The sequence below is a fragment of the Plectropomus leopardus genome, chromosome 8, assembly GCF_026936395.1.
Source record: "Plectropomus leopardus strain MGB_pleo_1.0 chromosome 8, ASM2693639v1, whole genome shotgun sequence".
NCBI lineage: Eukaryota > Metazoa > Chordata > Actinopteri > Perciformes > Serranidae > Plectropomus > Plectropomus leopardus.
The window spans coordinates 22,328,354-22,352,019 of NC_142183.1; the positions used below are offsets into that span (position 1 = coordinate 22,328,354).

The 23,666-nt window shown below is 38.3% G+C and overlaps 3 protein-coding genes across 7 annotated transcripts in view; all 3 read left to right on the forward strand.

Moving 5' to 3' along the window:
* col23a1a (collagen type XXIII alpha 1 chain a) overlaps positions 1–8,499 on the forward strand; it is a 35,892-nt gene extending 27,393 nt beyond the window's left edge. For 2 of the 5 annotated variants that reach the window (XM_088081185.1, XM_088081186.1), the window contains 14 exons: positions 535–579; positions 695–739; positions 882–962; positions 1,047–1,100; positions 1,277–1,351; positions 2,483–2,509; positions 2,596–2,655; positions 3,012–3,083; positions 3,183–3,209; positions 3,311–3,364; positions 3,463–3,549; positions 3,775–3,873; positions 4,180–4,218; positions 5,013–8,499. In XM_088081185.1, coding sequence (XP_087937311.1) covers positions 535–579; positions 695–739; positions 882–962; positions 1,047–1,100; positions 1,277–1,351; positions 2,483–2,509; positions 2,596–2,655; positions 3,012–3,083; positions 3,183–3,209; positions 3,311–3,364; positions 3,463–3,549; positions 3,775–3,873; positions 4,180–4,218; positions 5,013–5,063 — 816 coding nt within the window. In that variant the 3' untranslated portion in view covers positions 5,064–8,499. Of the gene's footprint in view, positions 1–534; positions 580–694; positions 740–881; positions 963–1,046; positions 1,101–1,276; positions 1,352–2,482; positions 2,510–2,595; positions 2,656–3,011; positions 3,084–3,182; positions 3,210–3,310; positions 3,365–3,462; positions 3,550–3,774; positions 3,874–4,179; positions 4,219–4,546 lie in introns of all 5 variants that reach the window. The other 3 variants (XM_088081187.1, XM_088081188.1, XM_088081189.1) reach the window with 3 other exon arrangements.
* Positions 8,500–11,623: 3,124 nt separating this feature from the next.
* rack1 (receptor for activated C kinase 1) lies at positions 11,624–17,207 on the forward strand. The gene is made up of 8 exons (XM_042493299.2): positions 11,624–11,838; positions 13,389–13,560; positions 14,991–15,138; positions 15,648–15,743; positions 15,921–16,031; positions 16,352–16,492; positions 16,739–16,849; positions 17,095–17,207. Exons 1-8 carry the CDS (start codon positions 11,730–11,732, stop codon positions 17,158–17,160), a joined length of 954 nt encoding a protein of 317 aa, XP_042349233.1. The 5' UTR covers positions 11,624–11,729; the 3' UTR covers positions 17,161–17,207.
* A 139-nt stretch (positions 17,208–17,346) lies between these two features.
* nme5 (NME/NM23 family member 5) lies at positions 17,347–23,588 on the forward strand. The gene is made up of 5 exons (XM_042493839.2): positions 17,347–19,636; positions 20,707–20,912; positions 22,136–22,236; positions 22,335–22,453; positions 22,553–23,588. The coding sequence occupies exons 1-5, from the start codon at positions 19,511–19,513 to the stop codon at positions 22,625–22,627; spliced, it is 627 nt and encodes a 208-aa protein (XP_042349773.2). The 5' UTR covers positions 17,347–19,510; the 3' UTR covers positions 22,628–23,588.
* The last annotated feature ends 78 nt before the right edge of the window (positions 23,589–23,666 follow it).

Consider the following 23,666-nt stretch of genomic DNA (forward strand, 5'->3'; position numbering starts at 1 on the left):
GGTTCGGTTCCAGCCTTGGCCCTTTTGCTGCATGTCATCCCCTCTCTCTCTGCCCCTCTCAATCTTAACCTTTCCTATCTACATAAAGGCAAAAGCCACAAAAATAAAATAAATAAATAAATAAAAACGTGACATCATCACAGTCAAAGCCAGGGGGAGAAAACCTGGAAGTTAGAAACTTATTTGGCGTATGCGGCAGGCAAGCAACTGAATAAGAATCATCTTGCTGTCTGGTATCTATTTTTATTATACATCAGTGGGTGGGCTGTGTGGAGAAGGACACGCTCCCTATGTAGATATGAAGGGCTCATTCTAAACTTACAAAAACACAATTCTTAGTTTCAAGTTTTCTTATATACTGATAAAAACATAATTAATGAGTACTTTATTCCATTTCTGACAACAGCTTGTTGCCCCTTAGTGGTCAAAACAATATTGCAGCCAAAGGATGGAAAAATTATATTTCAGTGTAAGATTGCACACACCATAAAGTTTATCAGGGCAATTACAGACTTGCTCATTGTCTTTCTGCAGGGCCCACCTGGACCACCTGGACCCCCAGGCCCTGCAGGGGAAAAGGTAAGGGGCTCAGTCATCTTGCCAATGGGGCTTAATAAAAACAAAGTAGATTTGGCATTGAAACCTGGGTTTGTGCTGCGGTGAATGAATATTTTCTCTCTTTGTCATCTTTCAGGGTGAGCTTGGTTTGCCTGGGCCTGCAGGAGTTGACGGAGAGAAGGTATAGTTTGCGAAGATTACCTACAAGCTGATTGAATTTCTCATACCAGTTTCTTTTTTTTATACATATAGTGGTTTGAGAGCTTAGTTGTTTTTTCCAGCTGCTCCTGAATTAACATCTCTACTTTATTCTTTGCCTTTAGGGACCTAAAGGTGACATGGGTGAGACAGGACCGCCTGGCGAGAGAGGAGAGAAGGGCGAGATGGGGCTCTCTGGGCCTGCTGTAAGTAGTGACAGTAAACAAGTTTCTCTGATACAGAAACAATGACAAAGACATAAACAGCTCCTCTCACTCTCTGTGGGTCAGGGTATGGACGGACACAAAGGAGAGAAAGGCGACTGCAGAATTGATGACAACCTGGTTAGTGTAACACAAGCAAGACAATGTTCACTCATATGTGTATCTGATCAGTGCAGAGCCATAAGGGCCAAGGATTGAACCTGTAATTGTTCATGTTTTAGCCCATTTATTATGTCACTGTAGACTGTTGAATACATTTTTTGATCTCTGACTCTTCTAATTTCAATGGCACTCAGGTTCAGATGATTTCCCAGCCAGGCCCACCTGGCCCACCGGGCCCGCCGGGGGTTCCCGGGTCCCCTGGATCCATGGTGAGTAGGGGAATACGGGATAAGGGGACAGTTGGGTCGTTGTTTTTTTTATCACGTTAGAAAGAAATGCTCACACTTAACTACACCTTGTTAACTTTCAACATGAAAGTGAAGACCTTCCGACTATTCCTCAAATTTTAATTCTAAGTTTTCAAATTATTTTTGTCTCTTTTGTTATTTTTTTTTCTACGAAAGTGTTTTTAGTTTTTAGTTTTCCACATACAGAAAACAATTTGTTGGACCGATAATTTTTTTTTTGGCCTTTCAGTTTGTGCTTGTGTTAGCTGTCTGAATGTTTGTTGGTAACAAGCACAGGAGTCCAAAGAGCATCCGCTCACTCTGAAATAGTTGGTACAGTATTCTTTGTCATTTATACCTCGTTGCAAATTAACCAAAAGTCGACAAAACAAGACAAATTAAGACTCAATGTGAAGTTACTGAGTGAAAGTTTACTTCACAAATTTCTTATAATCCTACCTTCAACCCCTGAGCATATTTTGAATGTGCAGAGTTCAACTATTAAACTTTTTTTAATTCTAAAGTTTATGATATTGGCTTTTTGTGCAAAATGAAAGAAACTCAAAAGTCTATATAAAACTAGAGACTTTATACAGCCTATGGTTATCACATTGAGATGATAGTTATAAATTGAGACCCAGACAACAGCCAAATTCCATATTTTAGTAATTTTTTATATATATTTTAATTAAATTTTTTCTGAAAGAAATATGTGAACAAATTTGATTGAAAATATATGTTTTTAAATTAATACTACATTTTTTAATTTTTTTTTTTTTTCAATTTAGAAAGCCCAGAACCAGGTCAGTGTCCCATTTCACTGTACCCACTGACCCAGCTATTCGATAGAGGCTGAATTTTGGGAAAATGTACTACTTGTACATTGTACAACATTGTGCCTTTCATGTTTGGGTTGGGCTCTAAAAAAATAATACATTTCAAGCAGACACCTGTGTCTGTTCAAGTAATAGAAGGTTATTTCATCTCGATACAAAAATGTCCCGACCTACCCTGCTCTAATATTCACTATCCTAACCCTGGTAGAAACTAGTCAAGTCAAGTTTGTTGTTTACACCTGTAGCTGTCACACTCAAAGTGCACAATGTTTTTCAGGGGCTGCATGGAATGCCTGGTCCTAAGGTAAGACTGCAAGACCGTGCATCTATTGTGTGGTAGAGGCCATGACATGTTGTTTGTCACTCACTGTTTTTGTCTTTGTAATGCAGGGTGAGCCTGGATTCGGAATAAAAGGAGAAAAGGGGGACTTAGGTGCTCCTGGACCTAGAGTAAGTGATCCATTATTTATTTATTATTTTAATTGTTATTTTTTGTATTATTATCAAAAGTATTAAATTGCCTGCTGCCATTAGACTTTTTAATGCCCTAAAATAGCCATTTTTTATCATATTTTTCAGGGGTGAGTATTTTTTTTGTGTTTATTATTTATCATTTATTTTTAAGATTTTTTTTCTCCTGTGGATAATTACAGAAGTGCTTTTATGTTATATGTGGTTGTGTGTGGTTAGCTGCAAATGAACTGCTGTAACAAATGCAATTTCCTGTGAAGGATTAATAAAGTATCTACCTAAAAACATGATATACCATATCAAGATGGAGTAATAATAATGTACTTTACCTGCAGGGATTAGATGGTGCCGCGGGCTCCGCTGGGCCTGCAGGATTAGTGGGTCTCCCAGGTGCAAAGGGAGAGAAAGTGAGTACACCATCATTTTCATTAATATGTTAACTTGTTTTTTTTTTATTGTCAGTAAAACATAAATTATGGTGAATATGTGTGAATGTGTGTTTGCAGGGCAGACCAGGGGAGCCTGGACTAGATGTAAGTTTCTCACTGGGTTTCAGTTGTTTTCAGTTCAACAGACCTTTATTCCATGTTCAGTGATAAGCTGCCCTCTGACCTATTTGTGCTTCTACATCCAGGGTTTCCCGGGCATGATGGGAGAGAAAGGTGACCGAGGAGAAAGAGGAGAAAAAGTTAGTACAGAACCCAGAGAGAAATACTTTATCTTCAATAAAATACACACAATCCAATGTTTATTTTCCTCAACATTTTTCTCTGTCCTCGTGTCCAGGGTGACAGGGGAGGAGTGGGAAAGAGAGGTCTGAAGGGCCAGAAGGGAGAGCAGGGTCCTCCAGGCCTGGACCAGCCTTGTCCTGTGGTTAGTCCCCTCCAGACACAAACACACACACACACACACACACACACACACACACACACACACACACACACACACACACACACACACAGAAATACTGCACATTTGTATCAACTTTCTGCCGCTTTCCTCTCACCTTTCTCCTCCCAGCACTGTTTCTGTCATTTTCTGTGTTTCTTTTTGTTTCCTCCTCAATGCTGTGAATGTGTAACTGGCTCTTGCTGACAGGGCTGTGATGAGACTAAAGGTGTGTCTGATGAGGCAGGGCTTTCTTCCCCTCCACCTCCTCCTCTTCCTCCTTCCGGCCCTGAGGCCCCCTGTCCTTTGGTACAGTATCTCTGCCTCCTTCCTCCTGCCGCATTACTTTTTACGCCTCTACAGTTGCTTTTCAATCCAAACACTTTGTTTCTTGTCTTATTTGTCACTCAAAAATTATGTGTTCTTAATCGCATGTAGAGAGAACAAATGTTTGCCACCATAAAGAAAGAGTTGGTCTTTTTAAAATATGCTTATTGGCTTTCTGGTATCGAGTTAGGTGATATGTAAATCAGCAGGACTGTAAGGTGTGTGTTAGCGTGCATCAAATGACATGTTCTTTCTTGTTGTCATTCCACTGCTGTTTTCTCTCTGCAGGGACAGGACGGGCTGCCCATACCAGGCTGCTGGCACAAGGTGAGTGTCAAGAGGCCTAACTGTTTTTTTAAAGCATATTGTAACTAATGAGGTAATCAGCATTTTATTATGCGACAGCAGCTGGCACAGTCAGGGAACAGCAAAAAGCTAACACTATGTCCAGCCAAAGCATACATTATGACTCAAGGATTGTGAGCATTAAATTCACTGCTTGACTCTGGTTTGACACAGGGGCATTTTGTAAGTATATTACAGCGTGTGAGCTTGTAATTTTACAGCATGAGTGGTTGAGATTAGTAAAAAGTTAAGTTTGGATTTTAATTTGATATGATACTAATAATCAATCCCAACTATTCTTCTTTTGCAGTGATGACTAACCAGCAGCATGGAGTCTGTACATATTGATATGGTATATATATTGCAATTGAATACTACACCAACAACCCACTTCCTTTTTTTCCTAAAACGTTTTATATAATATATTGAGATTTTTTTTTTTTAACAAGGACATTTTTGATTCTACAGTATTACAAAAACTTTTTTAGAGATCCAGTGTTGTTTAGAATGCAGCTATGATTTTAAAGAGAAGAAACTGAACAGGCAGTTGGACTCTTACTTTGAAAGACAGTCCAGATGACAGTGTTGGAGTGCCTTGACAGTCTGGCGGCCTAACTAACAAAGCCTGACTTGCTGCCTGATTGTAATCACTGTGTGGATATAACTGTGTGAGCGTTCAGCCAGACTCATGGATGTTTTGATGGATGGACAGATCTCTTTGGGACCTGCAGATGAGGTGGGTCAGTACTCTCTTCTCCTCTCTGTTTTCTAAAAAGGAGGAAATGGCGAGACAGAAGCTCAAACGCAAGCGTCTCTCTCAGCCCTGAAGGGACGCGGGGCCTGGTGGAGAAAAGACACATAGACAGGCAGAGAGCACAAGGGGCAGATTGGCCTTTATGAAGCAGAGCAAGTCATGCCTCAGTGTCACACTGAACACTCAGATCCTCCGTTATGGAAACTGTCCAGGAGGGGGCGACAGAGAACCCTGCATTTCCACATCCACCTGAGAAGAGGCACTCATGGCTGATGATGCCACGCAACAGCTTGATAACCAGTCAAAGTTATTTGGGAGTCACTGACGTCACTGGCACATAAGGAAGGATTTTACTTTACACATACATTGAACAAGTTGTGGTGATCTCTTGTACGGCTGTTTTGTAAAGATTTTCACTAATTAAATGCATGATCATAACAAGGCAAAGTATTGTTTAGAATCCTGATAGCTTGTATGACTTGTGGTTCTTCATTGAAACCTCAAAAGACAGTTGATTCATTTGCAATAAGCAGCCTTTAATAGTCTTTCCATTTTAATAAGCCACTCAGCGACGTCGGTAAGTCTACCTTTTTATGGCTTACACTTTTGGCAGTGGTGACTTGTATGTTTTTTGTTATACTCTTACCTATCTTCATGTCCAGTTACATTTTGCATTCCTGTGCATTGCCATGTTTGTGGAATATATAGGCCAGATTTGAAGGAACCACTTACAGTATTTGTGATAAACCAGTGTTTCAGTTGACAAATGATTGCCAATCAAATTATTTTTCTTAATAATTTCCTATGTAACTGATGCCTTTTGACTGATCATAATCATTTAATCATTGATGAAGACATGTTTATTTACCGTTGTCCAGTTTGCTCTGGACAACAGTGTAAGTTCTTGCTGCTGACTTAAATGTGTGTTGTTTGTTTGATATTTTTGAATCAATATTAGTCATTTGGACTGAAGGACTAACAAAGTATGAAATGAATCAAATGTATACGCAACCATTGTTCGGAAGAAGGTTTATAACTGTCACTTATTTAGCATTTTCTGTGCGTGCTTTTTTTTTTAAATTATCACAACAAGTTTTAGCCTTTGCTCTCCAATGACTTTTATTGATGTTTTGGTCTTTGTAATACATTTTTCTCAGATGGAATAATTTCTTGGTGCTTAAATACTTATATGTACCCATTTTAAAGCTCTGTTTTGCATATTTATATGCATTTAAATGCAAAACCACACACATGTCCACCTTTACACCTGGATTGTTGTTTAAAGGAACATTGAACAAAGGAAAACAGTCATTGTATTTGGGTTTATGGATGTACCGTTTTGAAATATTTGCATTCATGTATACAGGATGGAGTTTTCATAGAATCACTGTTTTGTGCCGTTTACATGGACAGAAATACATACTCACATGAATGTAGTGGTGCCCCTATGAGGTTGGCCAGGTGGCACTGTGGCCCCCCGATACAATTACTGGCAATATTACTTAAAATTACAGTCTTTAAGAATTTATGGCGCATTTTTAAAGCTAGGTAGTGTTATCTTGAGAAACTAGGTAACCTAAGGCATCCATTGGTGCCAACCATTTTGACATAGCTTGTTGAAAAGTAATGCTCCAGACTTAGGCTAAATTTTGTTGAGAGAACAACTGGCAGGGCCGTTTTCAAAGGGGTCCCTTGAACACTCTCATCAAGATATCTGAACGAAAATGGGATCTACCTACAAGTCACCGAGTAGGCTATTTCCCAGTAAATGTTTTGTTCCTTACACTCAATGTATTCCTTCAAATTAAAACTGTATATTTGCTTTTTAAGGAAAAGGACAACCAGCCTATTTGAAAAACAATGAATCACAGTATATGTATAACAGATTAAAGCAGGATTGTTGTGAAACTCAAAATGTTATCTATACCAGTTTTGGTTTATGCACATCAAATAATTATATTAATTGTCAAATAAAAAGCAAAGTATATCAGCATGTGATTCCTAACTCTCCATATTGACATACTTTTCAACTTGCCTATATACTTTAACAGCATAAGCAAGTTCCTAAAATTCAGTTTTGGTTTTGGTTTTGGTGTGCCACCTGAAGATTTTCAGTGCCCCTGTCTTGCCCTGATGAAAAATCTTTGGGGGCAACACTACATGAATAGAAAATTCAGTTTAGTTTTTTTTTTTTTTTTTTTTTGTGGATATATGTATGTTCTTCATTGATACATTGGTGATTTGCATTTTTTGCTAGAATCAATCATATTCAGCAATATAAATTCTGGTTAATCACTAGGGTTAACTGGCAAGCAATCATTTGCAACATTTTTATTGTCAGCCTGAATATGAACAGTCAGAGTGTTTTATCTTTGGTGACCATCAACACACAGACTGGTAAACATTTCTAATTCCAATGTTGTGCCTACAACCAGAAACACTGCAGCACTTGCAAATTTCAAACAGGGTCAGTATTAGCGTAGTTTGAAATACTTTTGTAAGCATGATTTTATACATATTCTTTACATAATTTAGAGGAACACAAAGAGATATGTGATGTATGAAAAAGTAAGGAACCGAATTTGGTTTTCTAATGAGGTAATTTCTTTCAAGGGCAGTGTGAAGAGGGATAACAGTGTTGGTTCATTTCTTACTAAATCCAATAAACACATTGCACATTACAAAGAGGATATCAGCATTATCCTCTTTGTAATTTTGTAACCAACAGGCTCATGTTATGCCTCAATGGTCAGGATGAAGGCCACATATCTCTGTAGTAATTCCTGTTTAGGTCTAAAATGACAGTGCATAACATAACTTTGTATCAGATTTCTTTGTGCAAACATCTTTTTACAGTATATTTACAGTATAACAAATCAAAACACCATTTCCATATCAGCTGTATGAATATGATGTGAACTCTGACTTAATGGTTTAAACTTAGGAAGGTTTTGTAAGAAAGATAATCATATTCAACATTACTGCACCACTCATTTATGAAATTAACGGTATTAGTGCAAAAAAATCTATTAAACAAAAGTCTGGAAATGAGTTGCATATAATTAAGCTGAAATAGAAAATCTGACAATAAAACTGTATGTTGACTGAGAAGTTACATTGAAAGCAGAATGGTTTACTGTAAACCACATCATTCGTAGCATTATTTCACTGGAGGCTGATGGTTATCTGTCATTTAACATGTTCATATGTGTTTATTTCTTTTGCAGATTCTATCAGTTTCAGGTTTGAGGTTTAAAGCAGCCAGTAAATGGCACGGCATCTGAATACAGTTTGGTGTTTTAGCAAGTCATATAACACAGTATTAGCTTGACTTTGTTGGGATGTTTTTTTTTTGGTTGTGTATTTGGTTGTAAAAGAATTAAGCTATTTTTGTAATTACTTGTCTAAGAAATGTATAACATGAAAACTGGTTAACTAAACATCTAAACTGAAGTTAAGTCTCCAGTTTTATGTTTTTTGTCCATTAAATCATAATCATGTTAAATTAATTCCGTTTCATTCAACATTAATATTGCATCAAGATATTCTACCAACCCTATATCATACTGCATGTATTAAAAGAAGTAGACACAAAGCATTTTATCATCCAAGGAAGGACATTAATATGATAAGAGAGAATATAAGCCACACAGAACCTGTAACAAATACACATCCATTAATTGTCTGTCAGTTCATCCTATTCGGGGTCCTAAGGGGCTGGAGCCGATCCTAGCTGACATTAGGTGAGAGGAGGGGTACACCCTGGACAGGTCACCAGACTTGCTGACACTTAAGCCTCATTCCCACTGCACAAAAAAAACCTGCTAACACCTGCTTACATTTGGCTTTTTAATGCAATGCGAATGCGTACAATCGGCATTCACACCTGGGTCAAATGACTGCAGTAGACAGGAGTTTTTATCGCCTCTGTCTACGATTGGCATTGACGGAAACACAACAGCAGAGTGAACGTGGTAATTTCAGCTCCTTAACCAGAGAGATAAGATAACATAACACTAGTTACCATCCATGTCCTCCTATGCAGCACAGAAACATCGATCCAATTTAGTCTGCACCAAGTTTGAAAGAAAGACTGAATAGGTAAGAGACATATAAAGAAAGGTAACCACCGTAAAGTTTTTACAGACCTCTTTTCATGATTTACAGTTTATCTGTTTTATGGTCTGTCTGTGACATTGAATGGACATACCAAAACAACCCTCCCTACACACACAAAAGGCATACTCATCTGCTGCAGATCTGTGTGCAAGTTCTGCAGGATGACCCCCTGTACTTCTACTGTTCTTTGAGCCGAATGTTAACATCCCCATGCTAACATGCTCACATCGACAATGATACCATGATAATATTTGGGTAGTATTTACCTGGCTCACCAGCTTAGCATGGTAGCATGCTAGCTTTTGCTAATTGGCTCTAAATATGAAGTACTGCTAAGGATGTTTTCAGCTTTTCAGATAAGCCCTACCACAAACCAAAGTACTGGACATTTTTTATGGCAATTCACAAAGTTGTTGAGATTTTTCAATAAAAAACAAAAATGTCAGTATTCAGAAATAACTATGGCTGTGTTCAAATAAATTCAGAGAATGTTGCCTTTAAATTTATTTGACGGTTTCTGCTGAATGTGTTTATCAGTTACTGCCGCCTTGCTGTTGACCTCTGACGCCCTGTGGAAAGCTCCAAATCAGAAGAGCATTTTATTACCTTAAAGTAACTCCACAACACAAAACAACACCAGCAGGAAGGCTAATTTTCATCCAAATGGTGCTGATGGCTGTGTCCGTGTTTCTTTGGACCATCTGTCTTAAATATGCCTATAAGAGGGACAGAATTTAGTCTGTTACCCATTAAGCCAACATTGTTACAGTTTAATAAGTTCATTGTTTCTAAGAGTACACAACATGTTACACAACTAGTTGCAGTCGATCCATGGGGAATGGATTTCTTTTTAATTTTTCAAATTGTTAGTTTGAAATTAACAAATAACCTTACTACCACATTTGTTATAGTCAAGGACCATCTTGGGGTCATCAGGATCATGGGATCTATGTTGCATGCATCTTAACTATTAATTAATTAATAGTTAATCATCTTTAACTGTTAAATATAAGGTTTCTTTTAAAAAAAAAAGTTTAAATGAAATGTTACCATTAATATTGATTATGTAATAGCATTTGATTTTCAGTAAAGTCCATAATGTGTGAAACCTTGCCACATAAAAAATGCACCTTTGCAATATTTGCATTAAGCATTAAGGGAAACCATAAGGATTATTTAGCCTAAGAAATATGATCTATGGATTAAAAAAAAGATGATCAGATGATGATATTGTTTATGATATTATTAAACTGCTAATAAGCAGTTTAATTTATGGTAAATTTGTTTTTTAACTGATTTGGTTATAGTTTTGCAAGGACAACAGTTACAAAAAGCTGATGCAACCCAACAACTACATTAAAAAACATCTCGACCATTTCATTATTTTTTGTTGCTATAGGCCTATTTTTGTCACTTATTTTGACTTTCATGGAGTAATGTAAGTACCCCAATTCCTATCTAATTTTGTTGTGTCATTTCTTATGGTGACCAGTTTATAAACCTGTATCATTTGCAACATGTTCATGAGGTATTTCTATCGCCTACAGATTTAGTATAATAGTCCTGATGTGTTTCTTATTTTTATTCAGACTTGTGTTCATGTAGCCTACAAAATCCAGGTGTGGGCTACATCACTAAGGAATACACGTATTTTTGTCATTACAGTGCACCTTAAAAATGGAGCGTACAATACACATCCCTATTTTGTAATATCCTAAATAACTAAAATGCTCAGGGAAAATGTGATGGAGTAAAAGCAGGTTATATATTTTATTTAGTAAATGTAGTGGAGTAAAAGTTAAAGTAATATAAAAACTCTGTAAAGTACAGAACCTTCCAAATAATTAAGTAGCCTACTTTGACAAATTATTAGGCTATCAGGCTACTTTGTTACATTACACTACTGCAGACTTTTAGAATTTAGAAACAATGGTGGAAATGATGCAACAACACAATCAGAGAGCCAACAAAAAAAGAACAATGGAAATACCATTATAATAAAAATCAAGATAGATAAAAGGATTTTCAAGGTTCAAGATAAAAAATTTTTATTGTTTATCAAATTGTGACAGAAAATTGCCTTCGGTTAGGGCTCAAACAACATGAAAAAAAAGCATTCACACCCATGAGACTCACTTAAAATCACATATACATTTCCATAGATCAAGAAAAAACACACGTGCAAAACTAAATTAAAAAAGCAGTGACTATATTGCCTTGTCGAAAAAGTATATTGCAGTGGGAAGAAAAGAGTTATAAACGAAAAGGCCCTAAAAACGAAAAGTAGAAAACAATCAATTAAACAAATAGGCTAGTGAGCACAATTTAGCAATGCCAGAAAACGGAACTAGATATAAATATATGCAGTATTTTAGCTTTACAATTAAAATGCTCTACAAATTTTAGCGACTACAAATCAAAAACCGTAATATTGTAAGGAGAAAGTATGAAGTCCACATTTCCCAGAAACCTTTGCGGGCTGCTCACCCCTCATAGTTTTTGCATCCGGGTCCGTACTTCCTTTTCCTCTGTGCCTAGATGCGATGAGGACCTAGGTTTTTCTGAACCTCAGAAAAATCCGAATCCATCCTTGTAAAAGGCACCACCGAACTTCGCCAAAATGACCGAGCAGATGACAGTGAGGGGGACCCTAAAGGGGCACAATGGATGGGTCACCCAGATCGCTACGACGCCCCAGTATCCCGACATGATCCTGTCGGCGTCCCGAGGTGAGGCCTCCCCCGCCGGTTCCGCCAACATGGCTAGGTTAGCATTAGTCAGCTCGTAGGTCTGCGACTGTAACGTACGGCAAACGTTAAAACTGGTGTGTGTGGCAGGTGAAATGTGTGTAAACAGCCCCTACAGCACTTATTCTACTGCGTGCGTACTGAGACGCACCAGCTCAGGAGGAGTCGGTGCCGTTAGCCAAGCTAGCTAACGCTGTCTAACGTCATGAGTGAATTAGCGTCAGATATCCACACTCCCATCTGCGACACGTGTAATAACACACTAAGTGTAGTGCAAGTGCAGTCAGGTGGTAAAGTGTGTGGATATGGTGACATTCAGTTTCTAACTTAAGTAGAGTTAACCTGCTGACTGTTTGACAGCTTTCCCCGTTAATGCATGGGATCATGCCCATGTCTCTCAGGTCCCCTTTGTAAGAGATTGATAAGGGTCATGTTTGCAGTTATCAGTGCAGAAGAGTAAACGTAAAAGGAAAAAGGCGACTTGGTCCATCACTGTCTACAGACACGAAAACTGTGTTAGACACGTTTCAATGAGTATAACATCAGAAGGATAGACGTTGTAGGTGAGTGACTACAACATGTTAAACATTTGACTGAGGGGAAAAAGCATATTTGAGAACATGAAACCCTTTGAAAGGTGTCCTTAATGTGTCATATTTAAAGTTTATTGATCTAAGGAAATGGGACCTTAGGAATAGGGCTCTGTGATGTGTTCTGGAAATAATATTTCAGCGAGTTTGGGTAATATCGACAAAACTCTGAAATATATTTAACTTATTTCAAAAAGATGCAATGGCAACATTATACTTGTTTTATATGTTGACATGAACATCTCAGTTTGCTTTTATATTCAGTAAAACATCAAAATATTCTTTAATTTCTAGTCTGGAAACAAGAATATTGTCGGGTGAGATTCATATTCTATGTTAAATATAAATGGTACAAATAAACTCAACCACAAATTATTCATATAAACAGTTGTAATATACAAAAAAAAATGTGAACTTGTATCTGTAATTTTTAAGAACGGGGTGTTTCTTTCTCTTAAGGAAAAATTGAAATGAATGACTTATTTACTCCCATCTGAGACCCAACATCTCCCCCAACAGCTCTCTCAAATCCACATTTAGTTCCCAAACTAACTAGCAGACAAAAAAGTCATGTTTAAATCTAAAATACAGCTGATTGACAGGGCATCTACCTTTTGCAGCTTTACCTTCCTTCCACCAATTTCTCCTCTAGTCTTCCCGCTGAGGCAATTTCACTTCCAGCCGTGCTTGTTTTGTTGCCAGGTATAATGGTATGAAAACATTTTGTGAAAAAGCTGAACATTGCCATTATCATAAGACTTTTCCTTATCAAGTTAAAAATATACCAGTGTTGTTGTGAGTGATATGATATGGCACTCCCCTACCTGGAGACATAAATTTGCTTCCTGCACTCGCTCGATGACCACATGTGATCTTTATCTGCTCTCTACAGACTTACTATGCGCACCGGAGTTAAAACTAACCTGGATGTTTGTTTTCCAGACAAGTCCATCATCATGTGGAAGCTGACCCGTGATGAAACCAACTATGGCATCCCCCAGCGCGCTTTGCTGGGCCACTCTCACTTTGTAAGTGATGTGGTCATCTCATCAGATGGACAGTTTGCCCTGTCCGGCGCCTGGGACGCAAGCCTCCGCCTGTGGGATCTTACTACGTAAGTGCATATCTCTTCAGTACTAGTCAAATGTGTTGGGTTTAAGGAGGTAAGATGCCTCCTCTGCGTGTTTACTAGAGATGGTTTGTTTGCGTTCATGTTTAGCAGGAATGGTGTCACTGCTGGCAGGAATTCTGGATGCATGAAATCAGTTCTTACCTTGGCTCTCTAACTATTACAAAAAACAAAGATCCCCATTGTTAAAACTGGCTTCAAAAATTAATAATTTAAGCTATCAAACTAGGTGAAAAGCAGGTGTGTACAACGTTGAATTCTTGACCTGAGTCTGGTGTAGCATACCCACAGGAACAGCAAAGAGTTTTAGCCAAAATATCAATGCATGCATTGAATTTGGTCATCTTGGTAACAGTTAAATGCGTCTCTCATTGCCATGCCGCACCAGGTCTGCATCAAACCTTTATCCATACTGTCAATAGATAAATCAGATCCAAGTTGTGTGGCCAGATACTTGGGTTGACTTTGCAGTAACATGATGTATCTTACATGGACAGCACAACTTGGTTACATGTGACATGCAGGCCAAATGACTGAAAAATCTCTATATAAAATCTTTTAAATTATACACCTTAGTAATTATGATTGATAGATAGATAAAGTATCTTCACATAAGAAATATTGATTAACCAACTTGTAATAAACCATTTTTTCATGTCACTTGAAGTAAATGTGAGGCTGGGAGGTAGTCATGGAGCTGAGGATCTTGTGTTCAGCTACACAAGAAGTCTAATGACCAAATTGATGCTGCAAACAATAATTCTGCTAGTAAATGGTAAATTATCACCCAGTTCTTACATCCTTTTCTGCTGAAGTGTGCATCTGCAGCTGTGTACTCACTGGACCATAAAAAATGTAATGCAGTGTTTGAGATATACTTTGCAGGATTTTCCTGATTAAAAAATAGCATGTATAGAATCATACAGAAGTTCATCACTTATGACCCACGAGAAGTGGGATTGGGTGTTGATTTTCTGTGGCGACTTTGCCTTCATCCTTATGTTTGGTGCTCGCCATGTTTCAGGCCATGCACCTCCACAGCACTCAGGTGAGCTTAGGGCTTTACGAAAAGGTGCTGACCAGGTGCCAGATGGTTGGCTTTTACTTTTGCTTTCTTTGGGGAGTGTGTTTTTAAAACACTGTTTAAATCAGGCGTAGTATATCTTTTAAGGTGCCATATTTATGGATGAATGATGGCGCTAGTGTTTGGCTTTTAACAAAAAAAAAATACATAATCTTTCTTCAGTATTAAATTTCATAGTAGAAATACATATACAGAAAACTGGTTAAATGAGCGTGTGTGTAGTTTTTGGAAAAGTTCTTGCAGGTGTAGCTGTAGTGATATTAGACATGCTTCCCTTTTTTGGAGTCTCTCAGAGTTTGATTTCTGAAATGTTGGTGCATTATTTCTCCAGTGGCAGCACCTCCCGCCATTTTTTTGGACACACCAAGGACGTTCTGAGCGTGGCCTTTTCTGCTGACAACCGTCAGATTGTGTCTGGCTCCCGAGACAAGACCATCAAGCTGTGGAACACTCTCGGAGTCTGCAAGTACACTATTCAGGTGAGCCGCCAACTCGTGTTGACGTTCTTCAGAGTAGCAGTAGGACTCTTTCTACCAGGGGAACTAGATTTTTATGGGTTTACATACTGGGTACTGTGCTTTTCAGAATCATAAGCAGAAACTTGGCAGTCCCTACTAGTTGAAAAAGCCAAAGCTTGCTCGTTTATTTTTACTCATTTATTTTTTGTCAAATACAGTTCAGATAGATATTACATAGAGTACGCTGTTTCCCCCGTCACAATGCCTTTACAATGTTAGGTTTTGACAACAGGTAAGATATCCACCGTTGCTGTGCTTGATAATCATTCAACAGATGATACAGTAACCTTGGTTGGTTGTATATAATCTATATTTCAGGTTGCCAGTGAGCTGTAAGAGAAGATATGTCACTTTACACAGAAATGTTTTTCTACCTTGTTTGATTTTATTTGGACATTAAATAAACAAAACAGTGTTGGGTAACCAGATAATCTTACATTGAGTTCATACATATGCACTTTGATTTGCAGGATGAGGGCCATACTGAGTGGGTCTCAAATGTGCGCTTCTCCCCAAACAGCAGCAACCCCATCATTGTCTCCTGCGGCTGGGACAAGATGGTCAAGGTACGTTGTTCTCTTTCAAAACTCCTTTGCTCTTGCCTCTGAGTTTGTGGCGTGAAAAAATAACCTGAATTTAAAAAGTGACCTCCCCACTGATGAGAATTTTTAAGTTAAGCGCGTAACCCATACAGCTTTCTACTACCACAGATGTGACACAGTCTGCCTGTCCTTTGCTCCTAGGTGTGGAACCTGGCCAACTGCAAGCTGAAGACCAACCACATTGGCCACAGTGGCTTCCTGAACACAGTGACCGTCTCTCCTGATGGCTCCCTGTGTGCATCCGGTGGAAGGGTATGAACTAAACTTCTTTTTTTTTTTTTTTTTTTTATTGTAGATTGCCACAGGATGGTTTTCCATCTTTCCCCTCCGTTCTGTAATCAACTGAAGCACCAGCTGCAGGTTTCAGCAGTGACGAAAACTTACAAAACATCTGTTTCACAGTGATGATAAAAGAGGCTGTTTCTGAGTGTTACCTGCACTTTAAAAGGTCATTGTGTTGGTGCTGAATATTATGCAACAAACTCCCCAGAGGTTAGCTATTAAAGCCTCCTGTAAATATCCTACATATCTATATTAATGTGGTTATGAAAACTCTCTCTGTTCTCCTGTAGGATGGTCAGGCCATGCTGTGGGACCTGAATGAGGGCAAGCACCTCTATACCCTGGACAGCGGTGACAACATCAATGCCCTCTGCTTCAGCCCCAACCGTTATTGGCTGTGTGCCGCCACCGGCCCCAGTATCAAGATTTGGGTAAGAGGCCTTAATCCTAAATATCTCATGATCAGTATACAGTCTAGAAGAGCTATAGTACAAAGGGCAGTGACGAAACTTTCAATGCCATCTGTATTCCTTGATGATAAAGAGGCTGTTTCTGAGCTCTAGCCTAGACCAGTGTGTAATTAATGTTGGATGCATTAACTTCGTCATCTGTTCTTTGCTACTTCTGAGCAGTTACTCATTGCTCTGCCTCCTGTGGTTTTTTTTCTCCTTGTTTAGGATCTGGAGGGCAAGATCATTGTGGATGAGCTGAGACAGGAAGTGATCAGCACAAATAGCAAGGCTGAACCCCCACAGTGCACTTCCCTGGCATGGTCTGCTGATGGACAGGTACAACACGTTTAGTACTGTAGGAACTTTTTTAGCACAGATTTCTGTCTATCTCAGTAATTGTTGTTGTGTTCGACCCCCAGTGATTATACCCATTCACTTATAACTCTGATGTCTAATGGTGACAGTCCTGCAAATATGAGGGGCACTAGAAACACTTACTTGAATATTGATGGACTCACTGTAGGATTTTAATATCACAGAAATTGAGTAATCCCTTTTTCCGTATCCCTCTTTCTTTTCAGACCCTGTTTGCCGGCTACACTGACAACCTGATCAGAGTGTGGCAGGTCACTATTGGAACTCGATAAGAACTTTTTATCGAAGCAACTTTGAATAAAAGACAGTTTGAAAGGAACGTGTGCCGTCTTGGTTTCAACACTGTCTGATATTGGTGATTATAATGCATAAAGAAAATGTTTATTACCAGTAGGAGCTTTTTTCCTTAAACAAATTGTATAGTGGCAGGAGGAATGGCAGTACATTACAAAAATTCAGTAAGGCAATAACCCAGAAGTAGTATTTGACAAAAGTTGAAATGGTCCATTAGGAACTTGATTTAAGTTTGACTAAGGAAAAATCACAAGTGAGAATTACATGACAGTCATTGTGGTTACTTGAATTTGAGGGTAGAGTGTTTCAGTGTCTTGAGATCATTATACACCAAAATCTGGAGTGAAGGGGCGCCCGGTAGCTCACCTGGTTGAGGGCGACCCATGTTCAAGGCTGTGTCCTCACAGCAACTTGGGGTTCAACTCCAGCCTTTGCTGCATGTTGTCCTCTCTCTCCCTTTCATGTTGATGCTATAGTGGTGTTGACTCATCTGTCCCCCTGAAATTGACAAATGCTTAAAATTTCCCCCCAATATATTAATTAGAGATAAAAACAAAAACATGCTCTCCTACAACAGGCAAATGTCCATTTCACCTGTTCGAGTATTATGTTGTACTGCAGTTCAATGTGTGGTTTGTTTGGTTGGTGCTGCCGTACCCCAGCAGAGCACAGCTCACCAGCCTGTTAAACTCAGGATCAGTTTTTAATTACATTAGATTTGTCAGATAGCACACATGAAGTCTGAGTAATTTATAAAGACTGTAGCAGCTTTCATTTATCACATATTCACAATGTATACAGTATATAGCTGTACTTTATTATGGTATATGATGTATGAAATTAGTTTTCTAATGTTTTGGGGGGTGGGGGGAGGGGGGGTTTTGGCCCCCCTAATTTTGACAATGTGGCCATTACCTTGCTTTTTACACTGCCCCCAGCCCCCATGATAGGGGAGCTCTTAACCTGGGGTCAAGAAAAGCATCCACATTGACACCATCCAAACACATCCCAAGTGGCTTTACCTTGACATTTGCCCAGGGCTTGCTGACCCTGGTCCAGAGCAGAGACTAGCCCTGAGGTTGCAAGGTTATTTCCTGAGAATGGACTTAACCCGGGGCTAAAAGTCTCCAATGTGAAACTGGGCTAAGTAAACATTATTTTTGAATGTTACCATAAGCTCTGTGTTCTAACTGGCACTTCACCTGGGGCTGGTTCGAATGCAGGGCAGACCTGGTTCTAGACTGCATTAAGAAATGGTGGTGGGTAATATGAGTTATTCTTAGGTGCGTATGCTGAACTGTATTATGTTTTTATCCAAAACTTTTTGATAATCAAGCTCAATTTTGTACCTTGTGATACACTATGGCTGAGTTGCTCAACTTAGGGCCTGCGGGCCAAAACTGCACCCCTCAACCATTTTCTAATTGATAATAGAAATAAAATGATTTGCTCTGGGAATTGTCACTATACTTTTTGTATACAGAATATGCCAGAGTGCATAAAATGGCATCAAAACAGAGCTTGTTTATAAGAGTGTCAGTGGAGGATACCCTGCACCCCTGACAGAGGTCCTAACTAAGACCCCAGTGTCCTAAAATTCTAGAAACGTTCCAAAGTCCGAGAAAGATCCTAAAATCCTAGAAATGTCAGAAATCTGAGAAACGTCCTAAAATCCTAGAAATGTCCTGAAATCCTAGAAGTGTCCTAATGTCTGAGAGATGTCCTAAAATCCTAGAAATATCCCCCAATCCAAGAAATGCTATATCCTAGAAATGTCCTAAAATCCTAGAAACATCCTAAAATACTAAAAAGGTGCTAAAATCTGAGAAACATTTTAAATCCTAGAGATGTACTTAAATCCTAGAACCATGTATGAGCAATTTGTGTATCCTTGCTTTAGTGACAATAACTGCCCATGGTGATTTTTTTTTCCGGGTCTAAAAATGCCTGTTTAGCATTAGTGGGGCTGGTGGTGCAGTGTGACTTTTATAGCCCTGGGCCTCAGTTAACCGTGGTTCAACAATTCATGTTTAGAGAGGGTCTGCAGAATGTAATGTGAAAAGCGTTTTGCACATTGTATGACTTGACCTGCCTGTCTTGCCGTAGATTTAGTAAAGGTATCCTAGCAACTCAAACAGAAATCAAGACCGAAGTGGTCTTAAGACAATTTTAAGCTACTTATTACATTTACATGCTACATTCAGTGTTTATTGTAACCGCATTGTTACTGCTGTAAAGCTTATTACGGCCTAAATTAAGAATTTAGTTGACAGGACTGACAGAAAGTATCGTAACTTTATCAGCTTAAGGCGGCAGACGCTTGAGAAGATGGACCAAACTTCATATCCTCGCATCTATGTGGAAACAACTCTGGCCCTCATCAAGCCAGATGCCATACACAGAGCTGAGGAGATTGAGGACATTATACTGAAATCGGGCTTCAGTATCCTGCAGGTTGGTTGCGCGTCTGATCGTCTGTGAACTGTAGGACGTGTTAACTTCAGGGTGTGCTGTAACGTTATCGTGTCGCGCAGGGTTTAACCCCAGCTGATAATTTCCGAGAAAGTAGTTTGATTAATTTTCTAAGCTGCCCAGACATGAGCAAGTAGCCTAACGTGGGGCTGATTTTTTTTTTTTTTTTTTGTGCATATACTGGCTGACAGTGGTGGAATGTAACCAAGTACATTTGATCAAGTACTTTACAACTGAAAGGCACTAGTACTTTACTTGAGTATTTTAATTTTCTGTCACTTTATATTTCTGCTGGATTATATCTTGGAGGCATTGTTGTACTAATTACTCCACTACGTTTATTTGATAGCTTAAGTTATTAGTTACTAACAGATTGTGATTAATAATACAAAATACAATCAACTAATATATGGTGTATTAATATAGACTAAGCATCCCATTTGTTTAAAGAAATTAAAATTAGCTCAAGCTTTACCAGCTGTAACATTAAAGCTTTGAACACATTGATAGGCTATATCAGTAATTATAATACAGTTCTGAAATATTATTTTTGAAATGGGCCAAATTCTGCAAAATGAATAGGTTTCTTTTACTTTAGGCACTTCAAGTAGGCTATTTTGATGCTTATACCTTTGTTCTTTTACTAAATTAAAAAATTGAATGCAGGACTTTTACTTGTAATAGAATACTTCTGCACTGAGGTATTTCTATTTTCACTTAGGTAAAAATTCTAAATACTCATCCACCACTTTTGGTTGATTTGTGATAAGAAATTCCAGTACAGAAATATTTTTGAGGCAACCAACAAACAGAAATACTTATGTAGTTTGTCCACCAGATAGTGCTAACAGTGTCCATTTCAGCAAGGTACAAGGCTGATTTGTTAGAATTTGTTCAAATATGTCTAACAGCGTCTTAGCGTTTGTTATTTAGATAAAACAGAATAAAGGTCAATGAATCGTCAGACTTTGTCAAATCCCTAAGTATTCTGATAAATATTGACCTTAGAAATCCAATAACTTTAGTTTGATACGTTATTATTTCTGTGTTAGAGGCGGAAGCTGCAGCTAAGTCCAGAACAATGCAGTGACTTCTACGCAGACCAATATGGGAAGCTCTTCTTTCCCAGCTTGACTGCCTTCATGAGCTCTGGCCCCATCATCGCCATGACCCTGGCCCGGGACAACGCCATCGCCCACTGGAAGTCCATCATTGGGCCTGTGAACAGCGCCAAGGCCAGAGAAACTCATCCAGGGTGGTCAGTCTCTTAATTTTGGCAGTTTTTGATTCAGTGTTTTGTTTTGTCGTCTTTTCTTTTCTAAATTTTTGCTTAGAAAAAAAGGCTGGTACAAATAAAACAGACCTTCAGTACATTAAGAAACACTCTAAGTATTATTTCCCCAACCACAATGTAAGCTCTGTATTTATTCCATATATATACACACATTAGTGTGTGTTATTAGTGTGCTACGATAATTAAATAATTCTGTGATATCGTGGCGCCAGTCCTTTGGTCAGATAGATTCAGTTTATAGATTCACCGTGCCTTGAGAGGACGGGTCATCCTTTGACTTAGTATCATGATTTATTGTTTTTAGTGATGCACAATAGAGTGGTGAAGTAATGAGTCCTAAAATGTGGAAGTCTGTTAGCCTTTTAGCATTTTCGGTTACCTCGTCTCAAAGTCTCTGGGTTTTTTGAATGAGTTTTTGGCAAAATGACTTAAATATTGTCTGTGGGTAACACAGGCTAAAGATATGTAGATGTTTTGTTCTACAAAAATAAATATGTCCACTTCAATCAGATTTTTGAACTTTTAAGGTTTTACTGGTCTTAAAAAGGGCAGTTGCTAACAAATGGCTAAATGGGACTGCAGTGTTTGTTGGGGATGTTTGACGTCATCACACCAAACACAGAAACTGATTAAACCCACTTGTCCGCCTTTACAGCTTTACAGAGTCACACTCGAACTTGTAGATTTATCTGTTTATAATATTTTTCGATCGTGTTTTAACATGTTTTCACAGTGTTTGTAGTTGTGACGTTTAAGTCATCTAACTTCTGGTGAGTTAATTTACGCTTGAAAACACACAAAAGTGGTGTTCATCTGTGAAGATTATCGTGTTAAACAAAACGTGTAAATCTCATAAACTTTAAAAATCCCATTCAAAAATACCATAAGGTTTTTGACAAAGGAACCAGTGTGATGCCAACTTCCTGGTTGGCCTACAAAATTGCATCATCCCTTCACCACTCTATAATATATATCGGTATCGGCAGATATTCACTTTAATATCAAATATCATTATATATATATATTTCCAAAAAAAAATCTGTATTGTGCGGAAAGGTAAAGGTTTGGCCTGGCTACAATTCTACAATTTCATTTAGCAGACGCTTTTATCCAAAGCGACGTACAACACAAGCAAGAATTTAGACTTGGCTGAGATATTTATATGAATGTGATGTGTTTTCCCCCAGCCTTAGAGCAAAATATGGCATTTCTGACCTTAAAAACGCACTCCATGGCAGCGAGTCATTTCATGCAGCTGAAAGGGAGATCAAATTCATGTTCCCAAACTGTAAGTAATACACACAACCACACCATTTTGTTCTTTGAATAGAAATGTAACATTGAATACTTACAATTATGTGCACCCCACATGATTTCTCTCTGCAGCTGTAATTGAGCCTGTTCCTTCGAGAGAAGCCACAAAGGAATACCTGAGCAGGTATGTAAACCCAACTCTGCTACGTGGACTCTCTGACCTCTGCAAGCACAAGCCTCACAACCCCTGTGTAAGTACTGGATGCTCAGTATTTGCTGTCACCATGTTATTTGCTGTTGTTGAGCTTTGGTCCACAAAACATCCTCATCTTGCACATTTGTCTTTATAGATTTGGCTGGCTGACTGGCTGATCAACAATGATCCAAACAAACCTCAAATATGTGATGTGGAAGATGCAGAATGATAACAGGGAAAAAAAGAGGGACAGATATATGACTGGATGTTTGTTTTCAGAACTATGATGAAATAAAATGTCATTTTCAGCACTTTTTGCTTTCTGTTAAAGTTGGCCTGTTTACTAACCATTTGTTCTTTATTCAACACTTATTTGACCCCTTGAAAAATGGATTAACATCACTTTTCTTGTACTGAATTCAGATGCCCTTCACAAGTATTTAAACCATTGAACCCTGAGAATATTGGTTTTAAGTCTTTTAAAATGTGGGAAAACAGCAATCAACAACTTGCCTAGAAATGTCCCGCAAATTGCAAGAAAATAGAGGATTTCGAAAATTATTTTTAAAAAGTTAGGGAAAAATGACCAGAGAACTATTTTTGTAGTACCATGAATGTATATTTACAAATATTTCAAATAATTATTATTATTTTTAAAGCACTTCTTTTTCGAGGTTATTTCCTTGTTTCTTTTTGCTTTTTATTTCACTTTCCTTTTCTCCCACAAATTGTCAGGTAATTTTCTTGTTGGTTTTTTTTTTTATTAATATTTTGGAAATTTTGGGCTCATTAAGTCGCTTATCGCCTTTTCCCCGTGTTTTTCAAAATATTTTAAACCAATATTCTCAGGGTGTAAAGGGTTAAAGACAAAACAGAGTTTATTTCGAACATATTGTGCTTGATTGTTATTTTATGGGGCCTCTGTGTGTAACTCATATTTTTTAATAACTTGTGCCATATATTCTGAAACAGAGTCACCTTTACATGTGACCATGTGTACATATAAAAAGCTTGATGGCAATTCTCTGTGCGTTTATCCATCATTATGTTCATACCAACATCTACAAATGAGACGTTTTTCACATACCGTCCGCTCATTTTCACCACCTCGGACTGGACTATTGTTGCATTTGACTACATCTTTGTCGGACTCAGAGTGAACAGCAGTGCAGACAGTCCTATTCTTACACAAACAGCAGCAAGTCGTCATATTTTATAATTGCCGGCCAGTGGACAACTCTTTATCACTAAACGCAGAAAAGGTACTC

What these genes read in the sequence shown, in the direction of transcription:
- nme5 (XM_042493839.2), top strand. Translation starts at nt 19,511, where the DNA reads ATGGACCAAACTTCATATCCTCGCATCTATGTGGAAACAACTCTGGCC. An exon ending in CGGGCTTCAGTATCCTGCAG is followed by an intron (nt 19,637 to 20,706) that starts GTTGGTTGCGCG and finishes TTTCTGTGTTAG; the next exon opens with AGGCGGAAGCTGCAGCTAAG. An exon ending in AGAGAAACTCATCCAGGGTG is followed by an intron (nt 20,913 to 22,135) that starts GTCAGTCTCTTA and finishes GTTTTCCCCCAG; the next exon opens with CCTTAGAGCAAAATATGGCA.
- rack1 (XM_042493299.2), top strand. Translation starts at nt 11,730, where the DNA reads ATGACCGAGCAGATGACAGTGAGGGGGACCCTAAAGGGGCACAATGGA. An exon ending in GATCCTGTCGGCGTCCCGAG is followed by an intron (nt 11,839 to 13,388) that starts GTGAGGCCTCCC and finishes TTTGTTTTCCAG; the next exon opens with ACAAGTCCATCATCATGTGG. An exon ending in GCTGGGACAAGATGGTCAAG is followed by an intron (nt 15,744 to 15,920) that starts GTACGTTGTTCT and finishes CTTTGCTCCTAG; the next exon opens with GTGTGGAACCTGGCCAACTG.